At 39.1% G+C, this 24,168-nt stretch overlaps 1 protein-coding gene across 7 annotated transcripts in view; it reads left to right on the top strand.

Annotated features, from left to right (window-relative positions):
- The window catches only part of ARHGAP21 (Rho GTPase activating protein 21), a 112,326-nt gene that overhangs the window by 73,715 nt on the left and 14,443 nt on the right, over window positions 1-24,168 (top strand). For 5 of the 7 annotated variants that reach the window (XM_041408396.1, XM_041408399.1, XM_041408398.1 and 2 more), the window contains 3 exons: window positions 6,043-6,072; window positions 7,573-9,526; window positions 23,929-24,087. In XM_041408396.1, coding sequence (XP_041264330.1) covers window positions 6,043-6,072; window positions 7,573-9,526; window positions 23,929-24,087 — 2,143 coding nt within the window. The remainder of the gene's footprint in view (window positions 1-6,042; window positions 6,073-7,572; window positions 9,527-23,928; window positions 24,088-24,168) is intronic. The other 2 variants (XM_041408401.1, XM_041408402.1) reach the window with 2 other exon arrangements.

The following is a 24,168-nucleotide window of genomic DNA, read 5'->3' as shown; positions in this document are numbered from 1 at the left end:
CTGTACCATAAGGCTGAGCACTGGGTGTACTTGGGCTTATAGGAAATGACCTCTGATAGCAGCAGTTTGTTCATTCAGTCCTGTGACAGAACACTTCAGTATCTATGCTTCCAAGTGTCAAACTTTGGTGGCTCAGCTGCAGTTTGTGAAGAAAAAGATGATAAACATGAATTGCATCTTACAACAGAGTCTGTCAGTTGTGGCCTGTAATTGTATTTGTTTTAGCCCACCACACAGGAGGAAAGATTTTGTCACTTCTAAAATAATTTGTAATCTTTTGAGACAGTACATTCTCAGTAACTTCAGTAAAACGAAGAATCTGTACAATTCCTCTGAATTATAATAGAGGAAAAACACCTCAAGTTGTGTTACGTAAGGTTTTATAGAATGTTAAGTAACTTAGTTGTTTTCTGTGACATATGTCACTGTAAATGTCTTCAAATGGTGTTGCTCATTGTAAATTGATGTTAAATACCAGTGTGCTGTAAAAACAGCAAAACTCCAAGCACTACTGGATATTGTAGTGTGAGCTAACAAGTGGCATATCTAGTGCAAAGAGCATGGAATAGTTTCATTATATTCAGGAACGATGCTGGTTGTGCTAAATTTTATAGTACTTGGCAGTCTGCTCCATGTGCTCATGGCTGAGGGCTTGAAACACAGTTGCTTGTTTCTATCCTTAGTCTGCTATTTATAAACCTTGAGTTTAGTCTTCAGAAATATCCATATATGTCTGTGAACCTCTTGGTATATTGAATTTCCAGAAAACAGGGTTTCAAATCCATTCATCAATGGTAACAATGAAGTGGTCCAATCCCCAGGCCATTGCTCTCTGTGGCATGTGAGCAGTGCTTACTTGGAAGGGAATTACATGTGAAATCCTTCCATTAGTGAAGCCAGTGTCACTTGTGTTTGTTCACTCGTGTGATGTTGAAAATGTCACTTTGTCGATGGGGAAAAGGATTATCCATAACAAAATCTTGAACTCCTGACAGCTGTGCATGTGTTGGGTTTTTTTTTATGCTCCTCTTCAAATTTATGATAAATTTACTTAATTTATCGAAAGAGATGATTTTGCGACATTTTTAGGTATCTGACTATTTTTAAGCTAGGAAGAGGAGAATTATTTTTATGTCATGTTATCCTTGGTGTTTCAGATTTGATGCATCTATATGCAATTTCTGTAGCATTCTTAACCTTTTTTGACAGAATTTTGGCATCTTGTAGGTTTTAGTACTGCTTACTTCATGCAAATGGAAGACACATTTAGGTCAACTACAAATAGTTGATATTTCTCAAGTGTATTCAATGAAATTGTTGCTGTTTTGTAGCCTTTGGATAACAAGTTTAATACTAAAATACTGTTTAAATTTTGACAACTTTCCAGTTGTTCAAAAGCATTTTGTGCTATGTGGAAAATACTGAATGTAAAGGTGCTCCATAGAGTAAATTGAGTTTTCTAAGCCTATCTACAGGTGAGCATTATTATGAGTATTGTCAGAATGCTTTGTTGTGTCTAGCGTGTCCTCTGTTCAGGATTTTTGGACCATTTTTTCTGGGAATGTTTCATATTGGAATGTACTTACTTGCTAACTGTTCTTTGTGTATGTAAAAAAGAATACAGCCTTCAAGTCACTGATTTTCGAGGTACCAGGCACTTGAAAATACCACTATTTGAAAAATGGCATCTTTTATATGGTCTACACTGGAGCTGTTTATTTGGAAAGTTATTTGTAATGTAGCATGTTAATCATTATATATGATGCTCATTACAGGTAAATATATGTAGATATTATTTTGTAGATGTGTATAACTATGCTGTGTGTAAACATACATACTATAGGTAAGGTATCCATTTTTTCACCATTCATTTTCTAGCACTTTTCTCAGTACATGCTCACTCAGAAGTTCATTTTGCCTAACTTTCAGCCTATCTCCAGTAGTTTCATTTCTGAAAAACGTTTCCTTTCAGGAATGGTCCCTAAAGATAAGAGGTTACTTCTGGTTTTAGGTGTTGTCACCATTACATTTTATTAGTGTCCAAATCTGTTGAAATGTGCCTTAGCCTTCCAGAAGGAACTGTGCAGTTTTATTTACAGAAAGATGTTATTGAACATTCTATGAATAATGGTAAAGGTGGAAATAAAAGGGGGTTGTTTACTACTGTGTTTTTGATAAATTCAGTTAAATCTTAATTTTTCCTCAGATTTACAGACCAGTGAAGCTGCAGATCAGTAACTGAAAGTTTACCACATTTGAACAGAGATGTTTCTTTTGTCAAAGATAGTAGGGGAATGGGAATGACCAGGAAAATGAGTAAAAGTCAACTCAAGCACAGATTTTCTTTTTTGTTTTCCTACTTTCTAGTCAGGTGATATGGAAATTTCTAGTGTATTGGAAGAGAGTGCTGCATTTGTCATTTCTGAACTTAAAATTTTTGTGGGATTTGGTGGCTCTCAAGGCCTTGTAGTACCCTGAAACTGCCAGCTGTGCACCTGTAGATAAAACAAAAACAAAAAAAAAAGGGGAAAAAACCCCTTTGACAACAGCAAAAAAAAAAAAAAAAAAAAAACAAAAAAAAAAAACCCAAAAAAACCAAACTTAAATGAAGAAATATGTCCAGGAGTTTTACATGCCCCCCAGTAACCTTGTGTCTCTGACTACAGGTCTGCCCACAGTTGGCTTTAATGTTAAAGATTGCCAGGTTAATTCTGTTTTTCTTCCTGTGACCATCCAGTTGCATCAGACCTAGTGGAGCAACATGGCAAACTGTGAAATACTTTCATTTGCTTTATCTTCTAATAGAGATGTTTTTCTGAGTAGCTGTATTTAGAGACTTGGAGCACTTTTTTACTTCCAGATTTCATGCTGAGTTACGGATGGGCACACAGGTTAATATTAAAGCTGTGGCAGCAAGTACAGTGGAAGGCAAGGTGTGGTGTGGAGACAGTGACCTAGAAGAGGAGACTTAAATTTTGTTGTCAAACAATGCATATTACAAAATACCATTTTCATCAACCCTCCTAACCACTATTTAGACTTTACAAGAAAGTCTCTTACACAGCTTGTATATGGAAATAAAACTTATTTGGCCTAAGGCATTAAATTTTGTATACTAAAAATGCACTTCCTTTAGGAAGAAAGGATATGCGTTTTTTGGTTTTTTTCCCAAATAACATTGTCTCACTGTAGTGTTTGGGTGTTGCATAGTAAAATAAAAGTGCTTGAGCTGTATTACTAACATTCTTGCCAGAACAAACTGTAACTAGAAAATGTTTCCTTTTAAGAGAGTCGTGAACCTTTTCTGGTGTGCAGTTTCATGATGACAGTGAGATTGGGTTAAGACCAGGGTAGAAGAGAACACTTTACTAGTGAAGAAAGAAAATCTGAAGCCAGACTGGTTGGAGAAGGAAAGAAGAATGCCTCAAGCTCAGTCTTGCTAGGAATTGGACATGTTAGCCTCTGATTCATCAAAATGCTTATCACCAGTTTAGTGAATAGTTCTGTTGAAATTGGTGTTGTTATTCTTCCTGTAGTGAAGTGGAGGGAAGCACACCCATCCTCAGTGAAGCATAGGGCTGCATGTTTTCATGGATTCGGGCTAATGGGTGTTGGTTTGAGCTCTTGAAAGTACAGGGTTTCCCATGATTCTTTCCCAGAGGAATCCTCATGCATTTGGCTGTTACTGTTCTGGCATCTAACAGCATAAAATCGGGGGGGGGGGGGGGGGGGGTAAAAAAAAAGTGGGACCCTTCAGCTGAATTTTAGGTGGTTAATTAAATACCTTGTAAAATTGTTTATTTGCTTAACATCTCTTCTGCCTACCATATGGCATGAATGAATGTTTTACCGAGTTAAACCCTTAGAGGTTCTACAAATTCACAGTAAGAAATTAATCCTTTACCATAGGAGTTTGCAAACTGTGCAAACAAAACCAGATTTCAAGGTGGGAAGAAATAGTACCCAGTAACTAGAAACATGCTGAGTTCTTACTGTAAGAGCAGTAATTTTCTTGTAGTAATTGTTACAGAGCTGTTTATCCGTCAGAGCAGTTAATATCACTCTAAATTGCTGCATTTGTACGGTAGTCTTCTGAAACTGACATTGTTTTGAGAAGGTGAAAAAGAGCTCATGAAATATCTAGACTAATTTTTGGATCATGTTGGGATTTCTGAATAACTGCTGAGTATCCAGTTCTAGAAATGGAAGTGGCTTGGCTGGTATCTGAATCAGGAGCATCACTAACCTGGATATTAAAAACCAGTTTTGTTCTCTAAGTTGTGAGCCTTTTTTTTGATTGGTTGATTGGGTTTTTGTTTTAAAGACTGTAAACACTTAAAATTCAGCCATACCCTAATGGCATTTTTATGAATGTGTCCTGTTGCAATGACTTAAAGATTAAGGTAGCATTTTTCACATTATTTATTATTAGAGAAACTAAAGAGAGAGTAATACTCAAGCTGTGTTTTATGTGGTTGCAAAATATGTTAAATATCAAAACAATGTATGAACTAATAAATACTTTGGTGTATTTTACATTTCTTAGTCTCTAAACCTCTTCTAAAAATCTCATCACTTTGTGCTTGAAGTAGTTAAAATATTTCGTTAGTAAAAAGGCTGATAATACATCCTTCAGTGTGACACTTGCAGGGCAGATCCATCAGTTTCTTTGTAATTTGCATTATTTTTTGTAGGCCATTATTCAGAGTTATGAAACAAAGATATCAAATGCTCTGTGGAAGTATAACAATCTTGTCTATAAAATTCCTCTTTCTTGGAAGTGTGCTCTGCTTTGTTTCAGTGCTTTCCTGGGTAGTGGGTGGAATTAAGTGGAGATTGAGGAGAAGTACACTTTCCAGTAACTGTCTTACACAGAAGTGGCAGTCTGTCTGTCTGGATAGACCTGCAATCATGGAAACATAATTTTTTGGGGGAGGAGAAAACCTAGCTGATCTCATTTTGGATCCTGTGGGAATGCTGTCTTCTGAAGGTGATATTTTAATACCTGTGATATATTTTGTCAGGAGCTGAGAACTTATTTTTATACTCACTTGTAGTCTCTGGCTACAATCAGATCACACGAGCTTTGGAATTTAGCCTTTCTGCTGTCAAAGTCAATGAAGCATTGTTTGTCAGGGGAATGTTTTGCAAAAACATAAATGGGATATTTTCTGTTGGTGTAATATGTGCACATCCCAGGGAAGGTGGGATATCAGCTGTTTTATCAGCTATATAAATTGGTAACGATTTTCTGATTAGGGGACAGTTGATAGTTTTTGTTTGTCTTGCATGCCAGAAGGACCTCATTCAATCTGTTTTTCAGTCTTCAGCATCTGTTTAAATTTTTAAAATTTAACTCTTCAGCCCATCAAGATCTTAAATAGCCATTTATTTAAAGGTTAAAAAATATTAATCTTCATATGTTCCTTCCCCCCATTAAATGTGTCAGTGGAAGTCTGTCCTGATTTTTACTATGGGTGGAGGAAAAAAAAAAATTACAAATCACATGAGGAGAGTATTTCTGCAGCATCATTCCTCTAATTTCAGATGTACAGCCTGAAAGCAGCTGCAGTCAGCTGACAGTTGGTGGTCATGCTCGGATATACGTGAGGAAGGGGCGTGCTGTTTTAAGTGCATAATAAAGCCGTTGTTTCGTCACCAGGAAGCAGGGATGGATGGTAGCAGCCCAGGGAAATGAGAGACAGTGATGTTGCTGTAGTGGAAGGGAAATCTCATCACACGGAGCCAGAGCTCTCTGCAGGCGGCTGTAGGGATGCACAAGGCAAAATGGCACAAATGTATTTTGCTTTCTGTAAAGGTACAGGATAAATGTAAGGAGCAGATTAAAGGCTGAGATGGACATGCTCACAAGGAGGGTGAAGTTATTTTTTATGCTCTACTGCCCTTTATGTCAGTTGGTACCTTCCAGTGAAATCAGTGTAGCTGTATTTTTAGCTTGCTGTAGTCAACATCAATATGACAAGATAATTCTATCTTTACATCTGTAAGCAGTTTTTACTGTGTTTTCCTGTTTTCTGCCAGCTGCAGTTTACAAAGGATGTCACAGCTCTGGTAAGAAATGTACAGTAGCCATTTCTCTGATGGTTTTGTAAGGCATGTTTTTCTAATGATTTGTGAGAAGCAAGACTATGAAACAGCAAGTTTGGTAATGAGCTAGACAGAGCTGAATTTTCTTCATAATGCTGATCTCTTGATTTGTGGTTTGTGCCTGTGTTATTTGGTCTGTTTTCTCTCAGTGTGCTTTAATATTTTGCACTTCACTAATGCTTGGTGTAACATTGCAGCAATATTGTAAATGCCTCGCCCTCCTCTCTACTTTGCTCTATGTTAATTTTATGGCTGCACTTGGGCTTTTATAACTGTCTGCTGTTAAGACAGAGCACATTGTTATACTGGAAATTGAGCATGTTATGATTTGAACAGGAAATGCTGGGATATGATAGCACTCCTAAGCGTATAAAAGCCCTGAGAAATTATTTTACTCTTCTGTTACATTGGCAGGCTCTGCATTGGCTCTTTATTTCATTATGTTCAAACTGAACAAAGTCATGCTGAAGTTGTTCAATAATAGAATATTGTTTAAGTATGCTGTATGCTTTTCATTGATGTATTATTTTGAATGTTCTGTTAATTTCACAATGACAAATCCTGCTTTCAGAAATGCTGCAGAAATGTACTAAGTATAATATAACCATTTTTTTCTTAGGAGTCAGGTTGTTATGCATGAAGATGCAAAGTGCACTAAGGAAATTAGAGATTTCAGTTTGGGTTTCAATAGTGCATGGACAGTGGTGAATATGAATTTTCATACTATTTTTACCTCAAAGTTAAAAATGCTAAATATCATTAATATTTTTACAGTAAATTTTGTGTACCACGTACTTGCTGTATCCTGTAAAATATAAGAAGAATTACAGGGTGTTGGCTCACAAAAATATGTTACTGCTTCAATTTATTCATTATGTGTTTAGGAACAGTAGCTTTTATGTAGAAGACATCTTAGAGGAGTGCGTGTGCATGTATATTTATTTGTCTGTACTTTTCATATGTACTGTGAACGGAGTTGTTTTATACCCTAAGTGTATAGAGAATTTTCTAGTGCTAGTTGAATTTATCATGCAGTATTTTAACCTATTGAGTGCTGTGAAATTCCAGTTTCCAGCAATGGGAGGCTTAAATGAGAAAAATATGTGAAGTATCATGTTAGAAAGCAGAATTAAAGGGGAGAAAAATACTGTGTTGTGTGCTTGTGGGTTTTGAGAAACCTGACTCAGTGCCCTACTCGCAGTATTTCCTAGAATTGGTCATCAGTTCAGATTTTTAATTGTTGAGGGAAGGAATTTATGTCATGATATTGCTTGTTCTGTTTCTGCTCACTAAGGGGCTGGAATGCTGGTTTTATCTTTTGAACTAACATTTTGTCTGAAATTAGAGGGAGTGTGAATTTTGAACCTGTGTTCCCCTCCTCTGAAGCTTGATCATGCAAATACTAAATGGTGAAGTTTTCCATCTCCCTCACTACCGAATACTCACTTAATCTTCTCTCCACAGGCGTATTCCCAAGATGCCTACCTGAAAGGCAACGAAGCCTACAGTGGTAACGCCCACAACATACCTGAACCACCACCAATATGTTATCCACGCCTGACATCCGCAGCCTCTGTTAAGGCACAAGCTGGAGACAAGCTCCCTTCTGACTTCTCGCTGGGGAAACAGCAAGTCAGTAGACCAGTCCGGGCATTGACACAGCCAGAGAGGGCCTACAGAATGGAAATACAAGTGCCTCCATCACCAACAGACATTGCAAAATCAAATACAGCCGTGTGTGTTTGCAATGAAACCGTAAGGACTGTTATTGTGCCTTCTGAGAAGGCTGTAGATTTGCCATCTTGCAGAAATAACCATGTTGGTCCATCACACAGGACAGAGGAAGTAAGATACGGTGTAAAAGATCAAAGCAGTCTAAAAGCATGGACCACCACATCACCACCATCTTTAGTGTCCACTGCCATTGTACTTCCCCAGACTCCACTAACAAGACCAGTTGATACAACTGTAACAGTAAGTAAAGCTTCAAATTATGTAGTATGTCCGGAAGGCATCCCAAACACTAGACCTTCTACTCAAGCCACAGACTCGCCTTCAGTCTCTACTAATCACTACAGTTCTCCGACCTCCCACCAGCACATAGACTGGAAGACCTACAAAACTTACAAGGAGTACATTGATAATAGGCGCATGCACATGTATGGCTCCAGAACAATACAGGAAAGGTTAGATAGCTTAAGGGCAGCTTCTCAGAACACAACTGAGTATAATCAGGTGGTGCCAAACCGCACTGCTTCTCAGGTACGGCGCAGGAGCACCTCTCATGACAGGGTTCCGCAGTCTGTCCAGATCCGGCAGAGAAGTGTATCCCAGGAAAGGCTTGAAGATCCCGTGTTGATGAAAGAATGGCCACGAAGTGCTTCACAAGATACTCTAACTTCGCCTTCAGCCAATGCTAGAAATCACAGGGCTCGGTCTTGGGATTATCTCAGCAAACAGGGTGAAGTGCTGGAAAATTTTCATTCTGAGAATATGATTGCAGATGCAAATGGAGATAGGAGAAAGACTTACAAATGGACAGGGTTTACTGAACAAGATGATCGGCGAGGTATTTATGACAGATCTAGACAACATGCATTTCATATGTCACTTCGAGGTCAAAATTTTCCTGTTGCTCCAAATACTTATATTTCAGACAACAGAAGAACAGGTAGTAGAGCTTCTCTGCCTGGTTCTCACTTTCAGAAAGTTTCACCAGATATTAAAATGTTACAGCCTTCTCGTGATTCGCAAACTCCTGGGGGAGTTTCAAAATCTGCAGGTGTTTCACAAGAGAGGTTGTGCCTCACACCAGCCAGAAGTTCTAAAAGTAGCTCTCTGAAGAACTCAGCTCCCTATGCAGCAAAACCATCGATTCCCCCTAACCAGGGCCTGGATGCTATTGCCAGCAAAGACCAAAGAACAGTAAATCACTTGCATCAAAGCAGTCTGTTAAACCAACAGTCAAGGATCCGAGCCGAAGGTGCCCCAGATCACAAACCAGAAACTGGTAAAACCATCCAGTCCTCCTCTCTCGCTCCAGCTTCTGCCAAACTTGTTCAGCCAACAAGTGAGTGTTTAACTACCTCTGACAGTGTAGATGGTTCCATCAGACAAAAGATTCATGGTATTGAAAGGGAAGATGTTCGTGAGTCTGAAAGTCTGCAAATGGATGTTCAGGGAAATGACAAAGACACAGTGGTCATGCGGGACAAATCACCTTCTGGCCACCAAACTCCCCAGCCTCTGAGGCATCAGTCCTACATTCTTGCTGTAAATGACCAAGAGGCAGCCTCGGACACTACCTGTTGGTTACCTAATGATGCTCGGAGAGAAGTCCACATAAAAAGAATAGAGGAAAGGAAAGCATCGAGTTCCAGCCCACCTGGTGACTCTTTGGCTTCAATTCCATTTATTGGTGAGTTAAATCATTTCAGTGTACATTAAATGCTTTGCTCTCCTAAAGGTGATGAAAAACAAGATGCCGGGTAGCTGACTGCTATTCCTGTGAACCCTGAGGTTGAGAGGCATGGGAGATTGCTCTCGTCTAAAATAACTTTGGGTTGGTAAAATGAGAAATATTTTTCAGTGGAGAAAAATACTATTCTGTTTTGTTTGGGGGTCCTGGAAAATGAATGTAGAAAAGCCCACAGTGATGTAATATTTTTCTAGAGTGTTCTTTACCCTCTGGGTAAGTCTGTGTTACATAACTCCATCTGGTATCACTCCATATAATGTTGTGATGTTACATATGTGGACAACTGGCATTTGCAACACCTTTCAAGTAATTTTACTTCTCCAGTATAAAACATACTTGGAATCCAGTACAGAGAGGATATGGATGCAAATCCATATATCAGAGCAATTTGTGGGGAAAAAAGAAGTTTTTAATGTGAATAAGTATGGTGAAAGCTTTCTGATATAGATGAGGAATAGATAAAAGCTGTTTCAGGTGAAGGGATAGCAATAAAAAGAAGTGGATTTGCAAGTAAAGATGCTAATGCGGATACAAATGAAAGGGTTTGTGGAAGCAGAATCTGAGAAGGCAAAATGATTTGCCTGTGTGCTGTGAGAGAGCTATGGGAAGGGCACTGAAGAGGAAAAGAACCAAAGGAAGGATTGGATATAGTAGAAAAAAAATTATATTGAATGTTGGGTATGTGATGAATTAGTGTCTTCTGCTGAAGAGAGAGTTACAGTGGCAGAGCATTTCTGTTCTATCCAAGTAGTCAATGCCTCTGTTGTCTTTGTCCTGCTGTTGTTGTTGGGTTGGATTTTCTTTTGTTGTGGCTGATTTAATGCTTTGTAGTCTGGATGTCTGTGCATCATTTTCCACAGGAGTTGATTTATACCTGACTCACTGTGCTCTTGAATTTAGTGTAGGAAGTATTTAGAAAATACTGAATATGGAATTTTGATTCTCAGACTCATCTGTGTGAAAAACAACTCTTTTTAATGATCCTTTTTTTTCTTTTTTACACATTAGGTTAAGGGAATTACAGATGCCATGTCCTAGCATAATTGTCTTCTGTTGGGGATCTGAAGCAGTGATTTTTTTCCCCCTAGCATTATCTATAATATCCAGTACTAGTTGAAAGTGAACAACCAAAAAACAGTAAAGAAGCTTTGTGTTCATTAGAAAATGGAAATCATACAAAAGATACAATAATTCTGTTCTTTTGACAAAATACTGGTAAGACATTAAAAAGTACTTTCTTAGCTAGCAGATACTGCTTTTGTTGGGTTTTTCATTTTGAATGGGGGTTGTATAGATCTTTTTCCTTCTTGTTATTACTGGATGCATCAGTGTAATTTTAGGTTCTTCTTCAGACCCAGCCAATCTTGCTTTAAGGATTAGCAAAGTTTGTGAGGCATGTAACTGATATTTGTGCAGGATTTTTCAATACTCTGCCTAAAATCACTGTTGGGCTCCTGACAAACATTCCGTGTTTGCTGGAAGTATTTTAATCCCGTACAGTTGAAATGTCACGTTAAAAGTCAGATCAAGATGGGTGAAGTCAAGCCCAACCTTTTATACACCATCTCCTTTCTTGGTTTTGTCAAAGATTTCCCATGAACTTTTATTTATGTGACTTGCTTCCATATTTTAGAGAAAAGTGTTGATTAAAATTCAAAGAAGCCTTGAAGTCAACGTCAGTTGAGCTGTATTTGGTAGCAGCTGAGCAGTTCAGAAGGAACAAAATTGTAACTATGCATTGCAGCCTCTTGGCATAACAACACATGGGATTAAATTGTTCTAAGCCTTTTGGAATGAAACCTCCTGAATGTTCCAGAAATACTGAAACCTGATGTTTCTAGAGCCTGGGCACTATCTGAGTCAGCATGGTCCTTGTGGCTGTCTTCCTAGGAAGAAATCCCTGTGCCAGTGCAGGGGCTGTGCACCTTGAGGAGGAAATAATGAATAGGAAATAATGAATGTTTCCTTGGGGAGGAAATAATGAATATTCTCTCTGAATAGAAAGAGCATGAGATGTTATGAAAGTGGACCACTTCTTATGTTAGAGTTTATATGCATTATTCTGACTTTGCTTGTTCTGCTGTAATTATGCCTAATTACAACTTCACCTGTTAAAAGCTGTACTTAATCAGGTGGCTAAAACCCTAGATCTGCTTTGAAATTCAGTTTAAGGCTTTTTAACTCTCCAGATGGAAAATCACTGGAGTTTTGGTTTAGGATTTTCTTATGGGTTTTGGGTTTTTTTTTTCCTTCTCCCATTATTGAGAAGGGTCTTACTTTGAATGAAGACGTATCTTGGAGTTGGCAGATGGCTTTATTTCCCTTATGCTTATATCCATATAGTAGGGTTTTTTGCATTCTTAGGTTTTATTGGATAGACTAATTTAATACACTTACTGAAGTCACTTCTACAGTAGATACTTGAAGTAGTGCAAAATGTAAATTTGGGGGAGGGTAACAAATACCTTCCAAGGTGACAGATTGCTACCTTTTAAAATGTGTGGTGTTTAAAATATTTGTGGTGTGTCTATTTTTATCACCACTTTCTGCTTGTTAAAAGTAGTAGATATGGCCAGGACCATATTTTGGTAGAAATTCAGCCAGGAACAGTTGGCTTTTGCAGCAGTATTTGTGGCTTCTGAGAACAGCACAACATCAGGGTGATTTTAGCTCTAGATAAGTACAGTGCCCTGCGCCGCAAACGGAAAACCAAGCAGAGTTTCTGTTGAGCTTCCTTACAGCGGATTCTTGCAGGGATCGTGGTGAGATGATGATGGCCTTTTGACACTAGGCCTTTCAAAGAGACAGTTCAGAAGCAGGGAGATTTAAATTTTGGGTGTAATTTATTAATAGAAATGAGAGACCTCTTCAGACCAAAGCCAGTAGGTAGCAGTAATATCTTCTAGGGGAGAAATGGATTTTTTTTTTTTAAATTAGGTAAAATATTGTGTATTCAAACTCTTCAGGTAAGCACTTGTTCTTGTGGGATAATGAAGCTGCCAGCTTTACAGATAAACATACAGTGGTATTGCACACTTTGCTACTTTCCATGTGCTACTAAATGCAGGATGTTGTGGTTCTCAGAAAGCTGCTATTTCTATTTCAGGTCCAGAGAAGCTATGTTGATAAAGTGCTCTTTATTTTTTCAAACTATACAAGTTAGTCTAGTGACAGTCTACTATTTTTACCCAGAAAAGGTCTCACCTGTTCTCTAGACTAATAAAGTACCATTTTCTCTATCAGTGACTGTATTAGCAATTGTGGTGTTTAATGTGCATTTTTCAGACTTGCAATTTTTGCATGATTTCTGTGCTAGAGCACAGCAAATTGTAGTTTTCTGACCTACTGGGTAATTTTTTTGATGAGTTAATCTCACTGGAATGGAAAGTAGAATGCTGCTAAACATCCTGATAGATGTGTCTCTCAGGGGTCCTTACTGGGACCAGTGATATTAAATATCTTGATTAATGACATGGACAGTGGGATTGAGTGTGCCTTGGCAGATTTTTTGATGACACTAAGCTTGAGAGGTGCTGTTGTCACACCTGAAGGATGGGATCATCCAGGTCATCCAGATGTCCAGGTCATCTAGAGGGACCTGGACAACTCGAGAAGCAGGGACATGGGAAGCTAATGTGGTCTTTAAGAACACCAATGTAAGGTGCCCTGAGTCAGGGCAGCCCCTGGTATCAACACAGGCTGAGGAATGGACAGAGTGAGAGCAGCCCTGCCCAGAGGGCTTGGGGGTGCACTGGGCTGCATCTAAAGCAGCGTGGGGGCAGCCGGTCAAGGGAGGGGATTCTGCCCTCTGCTCTGCTCTGGTGAGACCCCACCTGCAGTGCTGCATCCAGCTCTGGGATCCCCAGCAGGGAAGATGTGGACCTGTTGGAGCAAGTCCAGAGGAGGGCCAAGTTTATTAGAGAGATGAAGCATCTTTCCTATGGGGAAAGGCTGAGAGAATTGGGATTGTTCAGTCTGGAGAAGAGAAGGCTTTGGGGGGCTGTAATTGTGGCCTTCCTCCTGAAGGAAGTCTACAAGAAAGATGGAGAGAAACTTTTTGCAAGAATGTGCAAGGACATGAGGCATTGGATTGTTTAAGCTGATAAAAGATAAGGAGGAATCTCTTTACTGTGAGGGTGGTGAAACGCTGAAACAGGTTGCCCAGAGAAGCTGTGGATGCCCTATTCCTGCAAGTATTTAAGGCCCGGTTGGGTGGGTCTCTGAACAACCTGCTTTAGTGGAAGGTGTCCCTGCCCACAGCAGGGGGCTTGGATCCCTTCCAACCCAAGCTGTTTTTTGAGCTTTGTAACTGTTGAGAAAATGTTGATTCAGAATATAGTTCTTTTAATACATTTTGTAGACATAAATGTCTAGTATGCGTGTCTGAGGTTTGCAGCAAGGTTGAAAATATTTTTTTGCTTCTTACAGTACTTAGTGTAGAGTAGAAAGAAATGTAAAAGAGGTTAATCCAACTCCCATATTGAGTTGAGTGAACTACCCATAGGAGAAAAAGGGGGTGCTGCTTCAATACTTGACCTGAGTGCATCATGTGTAGTTGTCAGGCGAGCTTAGTGCTTTGGCCATTACTACTGGGTGGATGATCTTTCCAACTTTGCAGAGGCCTGTCATGTGAAAATTAGTTTTAAATGGATATGTTTAAAAACCCTAGGCTAAATATCATCTTGAAGTTCAAAATTGTTTTAAAATAAAGTTCATAGCCATTCTATTATAGAGTTTTTCTTTAGGCATACTGTAGCATCATGTAAGTACTTAAGATTTTTCCTCAGAGGTGCGATCCCATTTTGAAAATATTTAGCACATCCTTACCCTAGAAAAATTTTAGGTGACTTCATTCCAGTATTAATTTGAGAATAACTGAGGTAAAATTAGCCAGATAAAAATATCTGACCAGACTTTGAGAACACAAAAATATTGTAAAAATTAGATGAGTGTTCTCCCTGTGACTGAAACTCATATGTTAGGAAAGGTATAAGAACAGGACAAGGATATGTGGTACTTAATGTTGGTACTTTCTATTCTCTCACTATTTGCGCTTTAAAGTATCTCTGAGCCAAATGTGATTTTAAGTGTACCATAAATTTCTCAATTCTCTTCTGTATTCCAGTAAAATTTATCCAATCCCCTGTATTGATTTAAATAAATATTTGCCAGGGATTTCACAGTTGAAACTGTATGGTATTTATTCCCTTAGTGTATGTCTGTGTTTTCCTAAAACATGTCTCCTGTTGACTAAATTCAAAGTGTGGGTTGAGAGGGTTCCTAAAGACCATCTGGTTCTAACCCCCTGCCATCATTGGAAACACCTTCACCTAGGTTACTCAGAACCTTGTTCAAACTGGCCTTGAACACTTCCAGGGATGGGGCATCCACAGCTTCTCTGTGCTCACCACCTTACAATCAGTCTCTCTATTGCTTCTGCCCTTAGTGCAGGCAAATCACCACAGCAATTTCTGTGCTGGTAGTCAGACACACTCTGCTGTCCACCCTGCTTTAAAAGCTGATCTTCATGCTAGTTGTCAAAACCAAAAAATTGGTGGTTTGGGAGGGGGTATTGGTTTTTGTGGTTGTTTTTTGTTTTGGTTTGGGGTTTTGGTTCCTCCTTTTGTTATGTTTTTGTGAGGTTTGTTGGTGTTTTTGCTTTGTTAGGTTTTTTGAATGTTTTTGGTTTTTTGTTTTTATTTCATGACCTGTTTTTTTTACAAACATGTCATAAATAAAAGTACTTGGGTACTTGCTGATTAGCAGATACTGGAAACCAGGTACATTTACACTGAGTTCTGCTCAGCCCTGTTTTTCTTTTTCTTTATGTTGTTCTTGTTGTTACTGTATATTTTTTAAAGTATATTAACTGAGGAATTAGGAGTTGAAACATTCTACACCACCTACTGTTAGTTAAGCTTTTCAGGCAACTTTATTATACATGTGATTGAATTTATCTTCTTTAGTGCTGGAAGCAGGGGTGTATAGCTTTACCTTATCAATACTTACCTTTAACTCCTAGGTAACTCAACTCCAGGTACTTTGTGGAAAGTGTAAAGACTTTACTGTCTTGTCTTAGTGGATTATGTGCCATTGTTTCCCTATCCCCCCAAATACATCTTAATGCCTCTCTCTGCAGGCTGCTGAGGCTTGGAAGGTGACAATGTGAATAATGCAACTGAAATAAGAAAATAAATTGATAGGCTTGCACAACACGCTATGAAAAAAAGGTTATGATGGTAGGAATAGGCCAAGTTAGGAGAAGCAAGCAGAAACATTCTCATAAGCAGAAAGGAAGCATTTGAAAGAATGTACTCGTTCTGTTTTCTCCTTATGAGGAGGGAGAAACTCAAAACCTTGGACTTCTCCAGCAGAGATTGTGGTTCATCATCTCAGAATGTGTGGATATCTTCAGGGCAAATGGTGGCTGAATACTGATGGCTGATATGGTGTGTTTTAAGGCAAAACTGCTAGCAGTCAAGATGAAAATCTTCAGCTATTGTGATAATTTTCTTTTCTGCAAGTTATTGCCAGCTGTTCCAAACTATGAAAATATAAGTGCAATTGCAGTAGAGATTAGGGCTGACAAATGTTCATTTTTGAGGACTGTTTCTTCCATTGTTATAGTGATGGCATTGGAACAGCTTTTAACATGTCATCAGTGTTTCTAAGATAAGCATCAGTCTCCTATTTTTTTTTCCCAGGGTTTTACAGTGTGGCCTGCCAAATCACTGTTGCTCCAGGCTGAACATTTTCAGTGTTTCTTATCCAAAGAACAGTTTTCAAATCATCATGGTATTCTGAAGTATAGCGGCCAAAGTGCAAAATTACAAATTAGTTTTTTAAATACCATTTACATGCTTCTATAACTCAAAAATATTTTTTTAATTAAAACTTAAAATTGGGAACAATCATTCATAACATCTAGAAGAGTTCTAATTGAGTAGAAGCATCAGATTTGTTTGATAGTAATATTTTCAAAGCATAAATCATGCTCAGAGTATCATTATATCTTCAAATAATTGCAGGTAGTAAGGGAATGCTGTCGGGGATCTTGGCAGCAAAAAATATACTGAGAATTGTACTTCTTGGTGTGATGGGGTAATATGGCAAGCAGGAACCTTTAGAATTGCTTTGTGTAGAGAGATATTTAAACTTTTGTTTGACACTGAAATAAACAATAGACCTGAATAGATACAGTTTTTACAATAGTCTGACATGAAGAATAACCTTGGGAAGCCTTTTCTGTTTGTGTGAAACATAGTCAGTATAACAAACATATTATTTACATGAGTGCATTAGCAGAGGACTGGATTTGATGATTCAGGAAGCTTGTTCGAGTGTGTTTCTGGGGCTTAGAACCATGAATGTGCTCAGCATGCAGACCTGTTTCCATTCTATTATTTTAACCACATGAGGATAATTACATAAAGTAGATACATGAAGATGTTCTTTGTAAAGACAATTAGTGCTGGAAGTACTTAAAAACTAGCAAAAAAAATTTTTTTAAAGATTCTTTTTTGAAAAAATGATGTAGCAGGTCATGAGGAATCCAGGCAATAGAGGTGCCTTTTTTCCAAATCAGGTGTTTTAGCTTTGGAATTCAATACGTGAGGGAGTCTTTACCCTTGCAGGCTGAATTATAAGATGCAGCAGTTTTGTACTGCAGGATTTGAAATAAGAAGTCACTGCTATGCGGCATTTTTTAGTTCTTTGTGCTATCTTATGTGATGGCAGGGTTAATTCCATAGCATTTACTTTTGATTCAATGATCTGGTTTTGTCTATTGGTTGTTTCTGGCCTTCTTACTACTGGTAAAATTGTATGCATGGATTTTTGATTTTAAGAAAAGGCTTTTAAGAAAAATAGCCTACATTAGTGTGTCTATGTTTACCTTACTGGCAGCTTGTTCTGGGGTTTCTTTGAGGCAGACTTTTTTTTTTTACTTCCTTGCCTGTGTGTGTGGTTGAGGATATTTTTCCTAACCTCTGTTTTCTTGTCCATGCTCTCTCCTTCCTTTCTGTGTTCTTCTCACTGGTACTGCTTCCCTGCAGTCTCTGTCCCCCTACTGTGCTGTCCCTTGCACCACTTGTGCCTCAGCTTTTCTCTACCCCTTTTGTCCCACTGCTGCTGAGTTTAAGGAAGGGACATTGGTGCACATGTCTGTACTTCAAAGGAAGTGCTGCCTGTAGCAAGCTGGAGCCAGTCTAACCCAAGAGGCACAGAAGGTGTGTTAGACATAGGGCAAGACTTTAAAGCTTTTATCTACTGTATTTAGGAAGAATACTTCAGAGTAAGGTATTGTTGGTGCATCGTGAAAATGCAGAGGCCGTTGTGGTATACTGTGGAGTACTTGGACAGGCCAAGGATATGGAGCGCAAAAGGGTCTTGACAAAGGGCTGAAATGCAGTAAGGCAGTGCCTCTAAAGCCAGTCCTGCAGGGTCGCTGCACATCCTGTCAGTCCTTCCATAAAGAGAAGATTAGGGTTTTTTTAATTCTACTAATGAGTACTTGATAGTTTGTTCCTTCTTTTGTTACGTAAGCAAATTAATTTGACATGCAAGATTTATTCTTAAATTGCATCCCAAAGCCCCATAGCCTGTTGTTTGAGTGAACTATTGAAATAGAGAGGCAATTACGAGAATACTTACTGTAATGGCTGTCAGGTAGATGCTGTTTGAGTCTAGAGGGAACCTTGACATCTGTGGCTCAGCTGAATGAAAATTATGTTTTTAATGACTCTTCTAGCCCTTTGTTTTGCAGACAGCAGCATGAGCTACCTCTAGCTTTCTGCGGAAGGCTGGGCCTTTTGCAATCGATCACTGCTACATTTACACAAAATCTGAGTAACCAAAATTGCATTAAATACTACAGGAGCATCTATAAACAAATACCTAATCCAAGAATTTGGTAGAGTTGTCAGAAAGCCAGTAATATTAAAATACAGTTATCTCCTTCAACACATGCATTTTGAGAAATTGTATGTTGGACAATTTTTTGTTGCTGGGGGTGCATGCTGTCTCAACATTCTTCATGGGAAATGTAAAGCTGTTTTAAAGTGTGTATTACTACACAGCTGTTACATTTTTATGATCTGAATCTTTAAATCAGGTCAATAGTCTTTGATAAAATACATACTTGTTGAATTAAGCTTTGTGGCCACATATTCATGTTGTTTGTTTAAATTAAGATGCCCAGTTAGTGTTTTAAAAAGTAATGTGGTCTGCAAAACATTTACTAAATAACATGGTTCCTTCTTAAGGCCTTTTAAGGTGTTGAAATATTGCTTGCAAGACTGCCATGCCTGAAGGGGAATAAATGTGAAGAATGACTTTAGCTTTGGGAAGCGAGTTTTTTTTCCAGTAATTTTTTATTACTAGTGAACAAAAGCTTTGGCGAACTGAATCTGTATGGATTGGAGGAGGAATCACCTTTCTCTGTTAATAATCCCTATTAAAGCATCCCTGCTGGTGGCTGTGCTAAAGTCTCTCTGTGAATTTGTTTCCCATGTGTGTATGATTCAGTTAACTAAACGACTTCCTTAAATATCTCTCTCCCTTGCTTTCCCACCACGACAAAAAAAAAATACGAAAAAGAAACCACAAACCAGCCAAAGCTCAAGAACAAACACAAACCCCACAATCAACCACTACTAGCTTGGATAAAGAGGGCATTCTTAAGACAGCTCCAGTGCAGCTCAACCCATACCTGTCCATGCAACCCAGTGAAATGCATCTGAAGGTAGTGCCTAAGTGTTCATGTTCTGCCTGAAGGCTGGATACAAGTGGTGTTCTTCAGGGCCATCTTGTTTAATGTTCATGACCTTGAGAGGAGATAGCATATGCTTATTAAGTTTGGCAACACTAGACTTAGACCTTCCTGGTCTGTATCAATAAGAAAGAGCACAGTGCAGAATATTGAGGGAAATCTCCCCCTCTGTTTGGCACTTGTTGGGTAAGAGCCCTCACCATCATGGTCTGAATTCAGCATTAACACTACCTTGTGGGGAATGTGAGCCTAAGAGACCTTCTGAGGATTGCTTCCACCTGAATAATTCTGTGATTCATTTAAATTACATTTGAGGTTCTCAAAATGTGCCCCCTTTTGTGTTCAGGTTGTTCCTTTCAAACCTTAATGTTTAAGGGACTGTTCAGGAGATGAGATAAAACAAACACATGAAATGCTATATGAATCATGATAAAATTGTGTTGTAGCAGCTTAATAGGTTATAATGCAAATCTGTGCTTTTTTTTCAGTGATTTTGTGTCAGTTTCCTTGAATGGCTGATAAATTGCTTGATACTTATTCCTTAGTTGCTCATTCACATAGTGGGGTTAGTATGTCCTGTTAGTCAAGCTTTGCTCATGAAATTCTCAGTTTTGAAATCTGTGGTTCTGCCTCTGAGCGCATTCTGTAGAAATCTCTGTCTGTATCAGGTTTTTTCACCTCACCTACATTGTGTGCAGATGCTCTCTAGCCCTGTAGGCCCCCAGTCTCCAGCTGCATGGTGATACAAGTGTACTTTGATACACAAATTTCTCTGTGCCTTAGCTAGAGGATCAGTCAGTTGTGGTTGGAGCTGTGTTGTATTACAAGTTTTCAATGTCTTACCCCCATAAATGATTTTGCATTGAGGGGCTCTTCCTGAAAATCATTAGTTGCAGCTGTTGACCAGTTGCAGTCTCATGCAAACAGAAGTGACAAGTGGCATCCCCCCTTGGCCAGAGATGCTCTGTCACTGTGCTGGCTTGGTTCTGATGGCCAGTCCTTGTGTCACTTCATAGATAATAATGCAAAACAGATTGTGGTTGAAAAGTATAACATAAGGTAGTCCTGGAATAACAGAATCATATGGACCCATCAGGATCATTGAGTCTGACTCCTGGCCTTGAGCAAGACACCCCAAGAATCACACCATGAGCCCAAGAGCATTGTCCAAACCCTTTCTGAACTCAGTCAGGCTTTGTGCTATGACTACTTCCCTGGGGAGCTGTTCCAGTGCCCAAGAATCCTCTGGGTGAAGAACCTTTTCCAGATATCCCACCTAAACCTCTCCTGACTCAGCTTTGTGCTGTTTCCTTGAGTCCTGTTGCTGGTCACAAGAGTGAAGAAGAGATCAGTGCCTGCCCCTCTTCTCCTTGTGGGGATGTTGAAGGTCACAGTGAGGTCTCCCCTCAGCCTCCCCTTCTCCAGGCTCAACAGACCTCAGACAGCTCCCCTCCAGACCCTTTACCATCCTTGTGGCCCTCCTTTGGGTGCTCTCCAACAGTTTAATCTCTTTCTTACATTGTGGCACCCAGAACTGCCCCCAGCACTTGAGGTGAGGCCACTCCAATGCAGAGCAGAGCAGGACAATCCCCTCCCTTGCCCTGCTGGCTGTGCTGTGCCTGATGCCCCCCAGGACAGGGTTGGCCCTCCTGGCTGCCAGGGCACTGCTGGCTCAGGTTCAACTTGCCATGGACCAGGTCCCTTTCTGTGGCACTGCTCACCAGCCTCTCATTGCCCTGCCTCTACACACAACCAGGGTTGCCCCATCCCAGCTGCAGAATCTGGCACTTGAACTTTATATGATTGCTCAGCCTTCTGACTTGTCAATGGTCTCTCTCTCTGCCCTTGACAGGAGTTGACAATTTAATATTGTTAGCAAAATTATTTGGTATTACTTAGAGTCCCGTGTCTGGGTGATTAAAATGAAGATGTGGATGACAACTGGGCCGAGGATGGATCCTTGTGGAACCCCAGCAGTGGCAGGTCACCCCATTCACTGTAACTTTGTGCCCATGATCCAGTTGGTCACCCATTGCGTAACAGGGTTGTCCAGCTGTGAGCTGGATGCTTTCTCCAGAAGGACACTGTGAGAGACAGTATCAAAAGTTTTGCTGAAGTTCAAAAGGCTTACATCTGCTGGTTTCCTAGATCAGTGGGTTACCCTGTCGTAGAAGGAAATCAGGCTTGACAAGCAGGACTTTCCTTCCTGTGCTGGCTCTGACCAATGACTGCATTGTCCTCTGGGTGTTTTTCGGCACATCCCAGAATAATCTTTTCTGTGGAGTCTTTGACCTTTTTGTTGCAAGTATTTAGAGAGATGCCAATAATTTGAGGTAGCAACCTGAAAAGGAACTACTTTGTGTGGTTTCTCTTCTGGCTCATTTGTTCTGTGCACTTCACTGCATTTTGGACACAGTCATTCCTTTGGTGGATGAGCTGAACACATCTGTTCACATGCTGTGCGAGGAGTTTTGGGGTGCGAATATGTCAGTCAAGGAAACTGAAAAGGTTAACAAATGTCGCAAGCACTTGAAAGAAAGATCAAAATACAAGGAAAATACGTAGTTGGTTGGGTTTTGTTTCTTACTGGACAGCAGCAGTGGCATTTGCTAGTACATTAAATTAATAGGCAGAAACTCCTATGGTGTATGTCATGATTTACTCCATCATCACTTTATATTACATAAAACCTTGCTATTAGCTGACCTTCAGCCTCTTCAGGGACTGAATAGTTAGGCCTCTCCTACACCAATGTCATTTGCAGTTCCTCTAAAATTTGCATATTCCTAAAACAACTTTAATTTTGATTCATCTGGGAATTAGATCCACTGTGAAGTAATAAAGATTTGAATAATTATCATTGTGTTCAGGAACTTACAGACTTGTTCTTCCTCATCTGAATTCTTGGATTTAAGTGTTGTGGGAAATACTGTAGTGTTGCCAGACATGTTTGTGTTCGCAGCTCGCACAGATCTATTTCAAGTGCTAGTGTTTTTATAACTTTCGGGAATAGAGACGATGGCATTTGAGATATGTCTGTTAACATAATTACCTTTAACCTGAGCGCTTCCAGTCTGCATGGTATAACTCAATCAATTGTGCAGTGAGTGATTATATTCTCTAGTCAATGTTCATTTCAGGGAAGCTCAGCAGATTAAAAAAAAAATAAGAAATTGAGCTGTTGTAGGTTTGAAATTGAAATATAGCTGAGGTTTTTCCCGTGTCCTAGTTGCTGTTGTGAAGTCATCTGAAAATGCTTCTAATTTATCACTTTGGATGCAAATAAAACGGAATTTTTTTAATTGTAGCGTCAGGGTTTAGTGTGAATTCTGTTGCTTTTCTTTTTTATTAACGTTTCTAGTTTGCAGCTGGGTTTTTTGGTATATACTTTTTTAACTTCAAAAGTTACTATATTTTTCACCCCAGACAATTTAGAGGCATGTTACTGCTAAACTGTCCTGTACTTTGTTTATTGCCTTGTTCTAAATGTACATTGCCAAATTTTGATGGTGCAAGTGCTGCCTTAACAGAACTGTTAGTGACTGTTGGAGCAGCACAATGCAGCACACGCAGTTGTGTTCGCACAAAGCAAAGAATAAACCTCTGTCTGTGAGTGTTCATTGGTTTCAATAGGCTTTTCAGTAGCTCTGCATATTACAATTCTTAGCACCTAGAGTACATTCATATTCATTAAGGCAGTACAGTTCAGCCCCTGCTCGTGACTTGATTTTTTTCTTTTCCATCCCCTCCTCTACCAGAGTGTGAAGTAGAATGATTTTTTTAGTGCTGGTAATGTACTCTAGAAGATGTTATGGCTCTTTTCTCAAAATGATGGAAAATTCATCTTTTGGCTTCTTCCATCTTGTAAGAAACATGTTAAATACCAGAATATTTAAAGCTTTTTGGAATCTTTCATGATGACCCTTGTGGCTATTGAGACTGAGAGGTGCTGGGCATGTATGGCATGCAGTCGTTTCTATGAACAATTAGTGGAAGAACTGATTGGTATGTAGTAGTCCTGAAGGTCTGAATACTTGCTGCTTTATTTGAATGTATGGAGGATGGGGGGATTGGTTCTTTGAATGCTAGATAGCTGTTTAAAATGCTTTTTTTGTTTGCTTGTAACTTGGCTCTTTAATTGGAACACTTTTTAAACCAAATGGCTTTTGAAAGTCTGCCCCTGCTTTATTGTAGATATCTGTCTCTTGAGTTCAAACTTACTGATACAATAAGTGTGGGTTTTGCTTATGCATAGAAACAAAAATTCTCTACTTGCAAATAATATTGAGAGACTAGCAAATAATTCCTGTTTCTTTCGCACACAGCAAAATCAATGATTTTTTTGCCTTTGTCTCTAATCTATAATGAACATCTCTGTGAAATGAAACAAGCTTCTCTTAATGAAAAAAGAGTACCTTTGACAGTGTGAATTAATTGGACCCTTCTGTTTGTTAGAATGACTTCATGTTTAAGATATTGATATTCCAGTAATGAGAAGTTCAGACAGCTATTTGATTTGAGCATTTGATTTAATGCATTTAATATGTTAATATATGGCATATTACCTTTGTAGATGAACCGACTAGTCCTAGTATTGACCATGATATTGCACACATTCCTGCTTCTGCTGTTATTTCTGCATCTGCTTCTCAAGCACCAGCTATAACAGCTGTTCCTCCCAGTCCTACATCTCCAATCCCTTTAATTCGGCGACAGCTTTCACATGATCATGGTGAGCGTTGATTTCATTCTTTTTCTCTTGCAACTTTTTTCCTTTCACACTCTGGCGATCAGGAGTGAAAATTGTAAACGC

Source organism: Onychostruthus taczanowskii, unplaced genomic scaffold (assembly GCF_017590055.1).
Source record: "Onychostruthus taczanowskii isolate IOZ18803 unplaced genomic scaffold, ASM1759005v1 scaffold3, whole genome shotgun sequence".
Lineage (NCBI taxonomy): Eukaryota > Metazoa > Chordata > Aves > Passeriformes > Passeridae > Onychostruthus > Onychostruthus taczanowskii.
The sequence above is the reverse complement of the archived record's forward strand: the minus strand, read 5'-3'. Positions and strand labels throughout refer to the sequence as shown.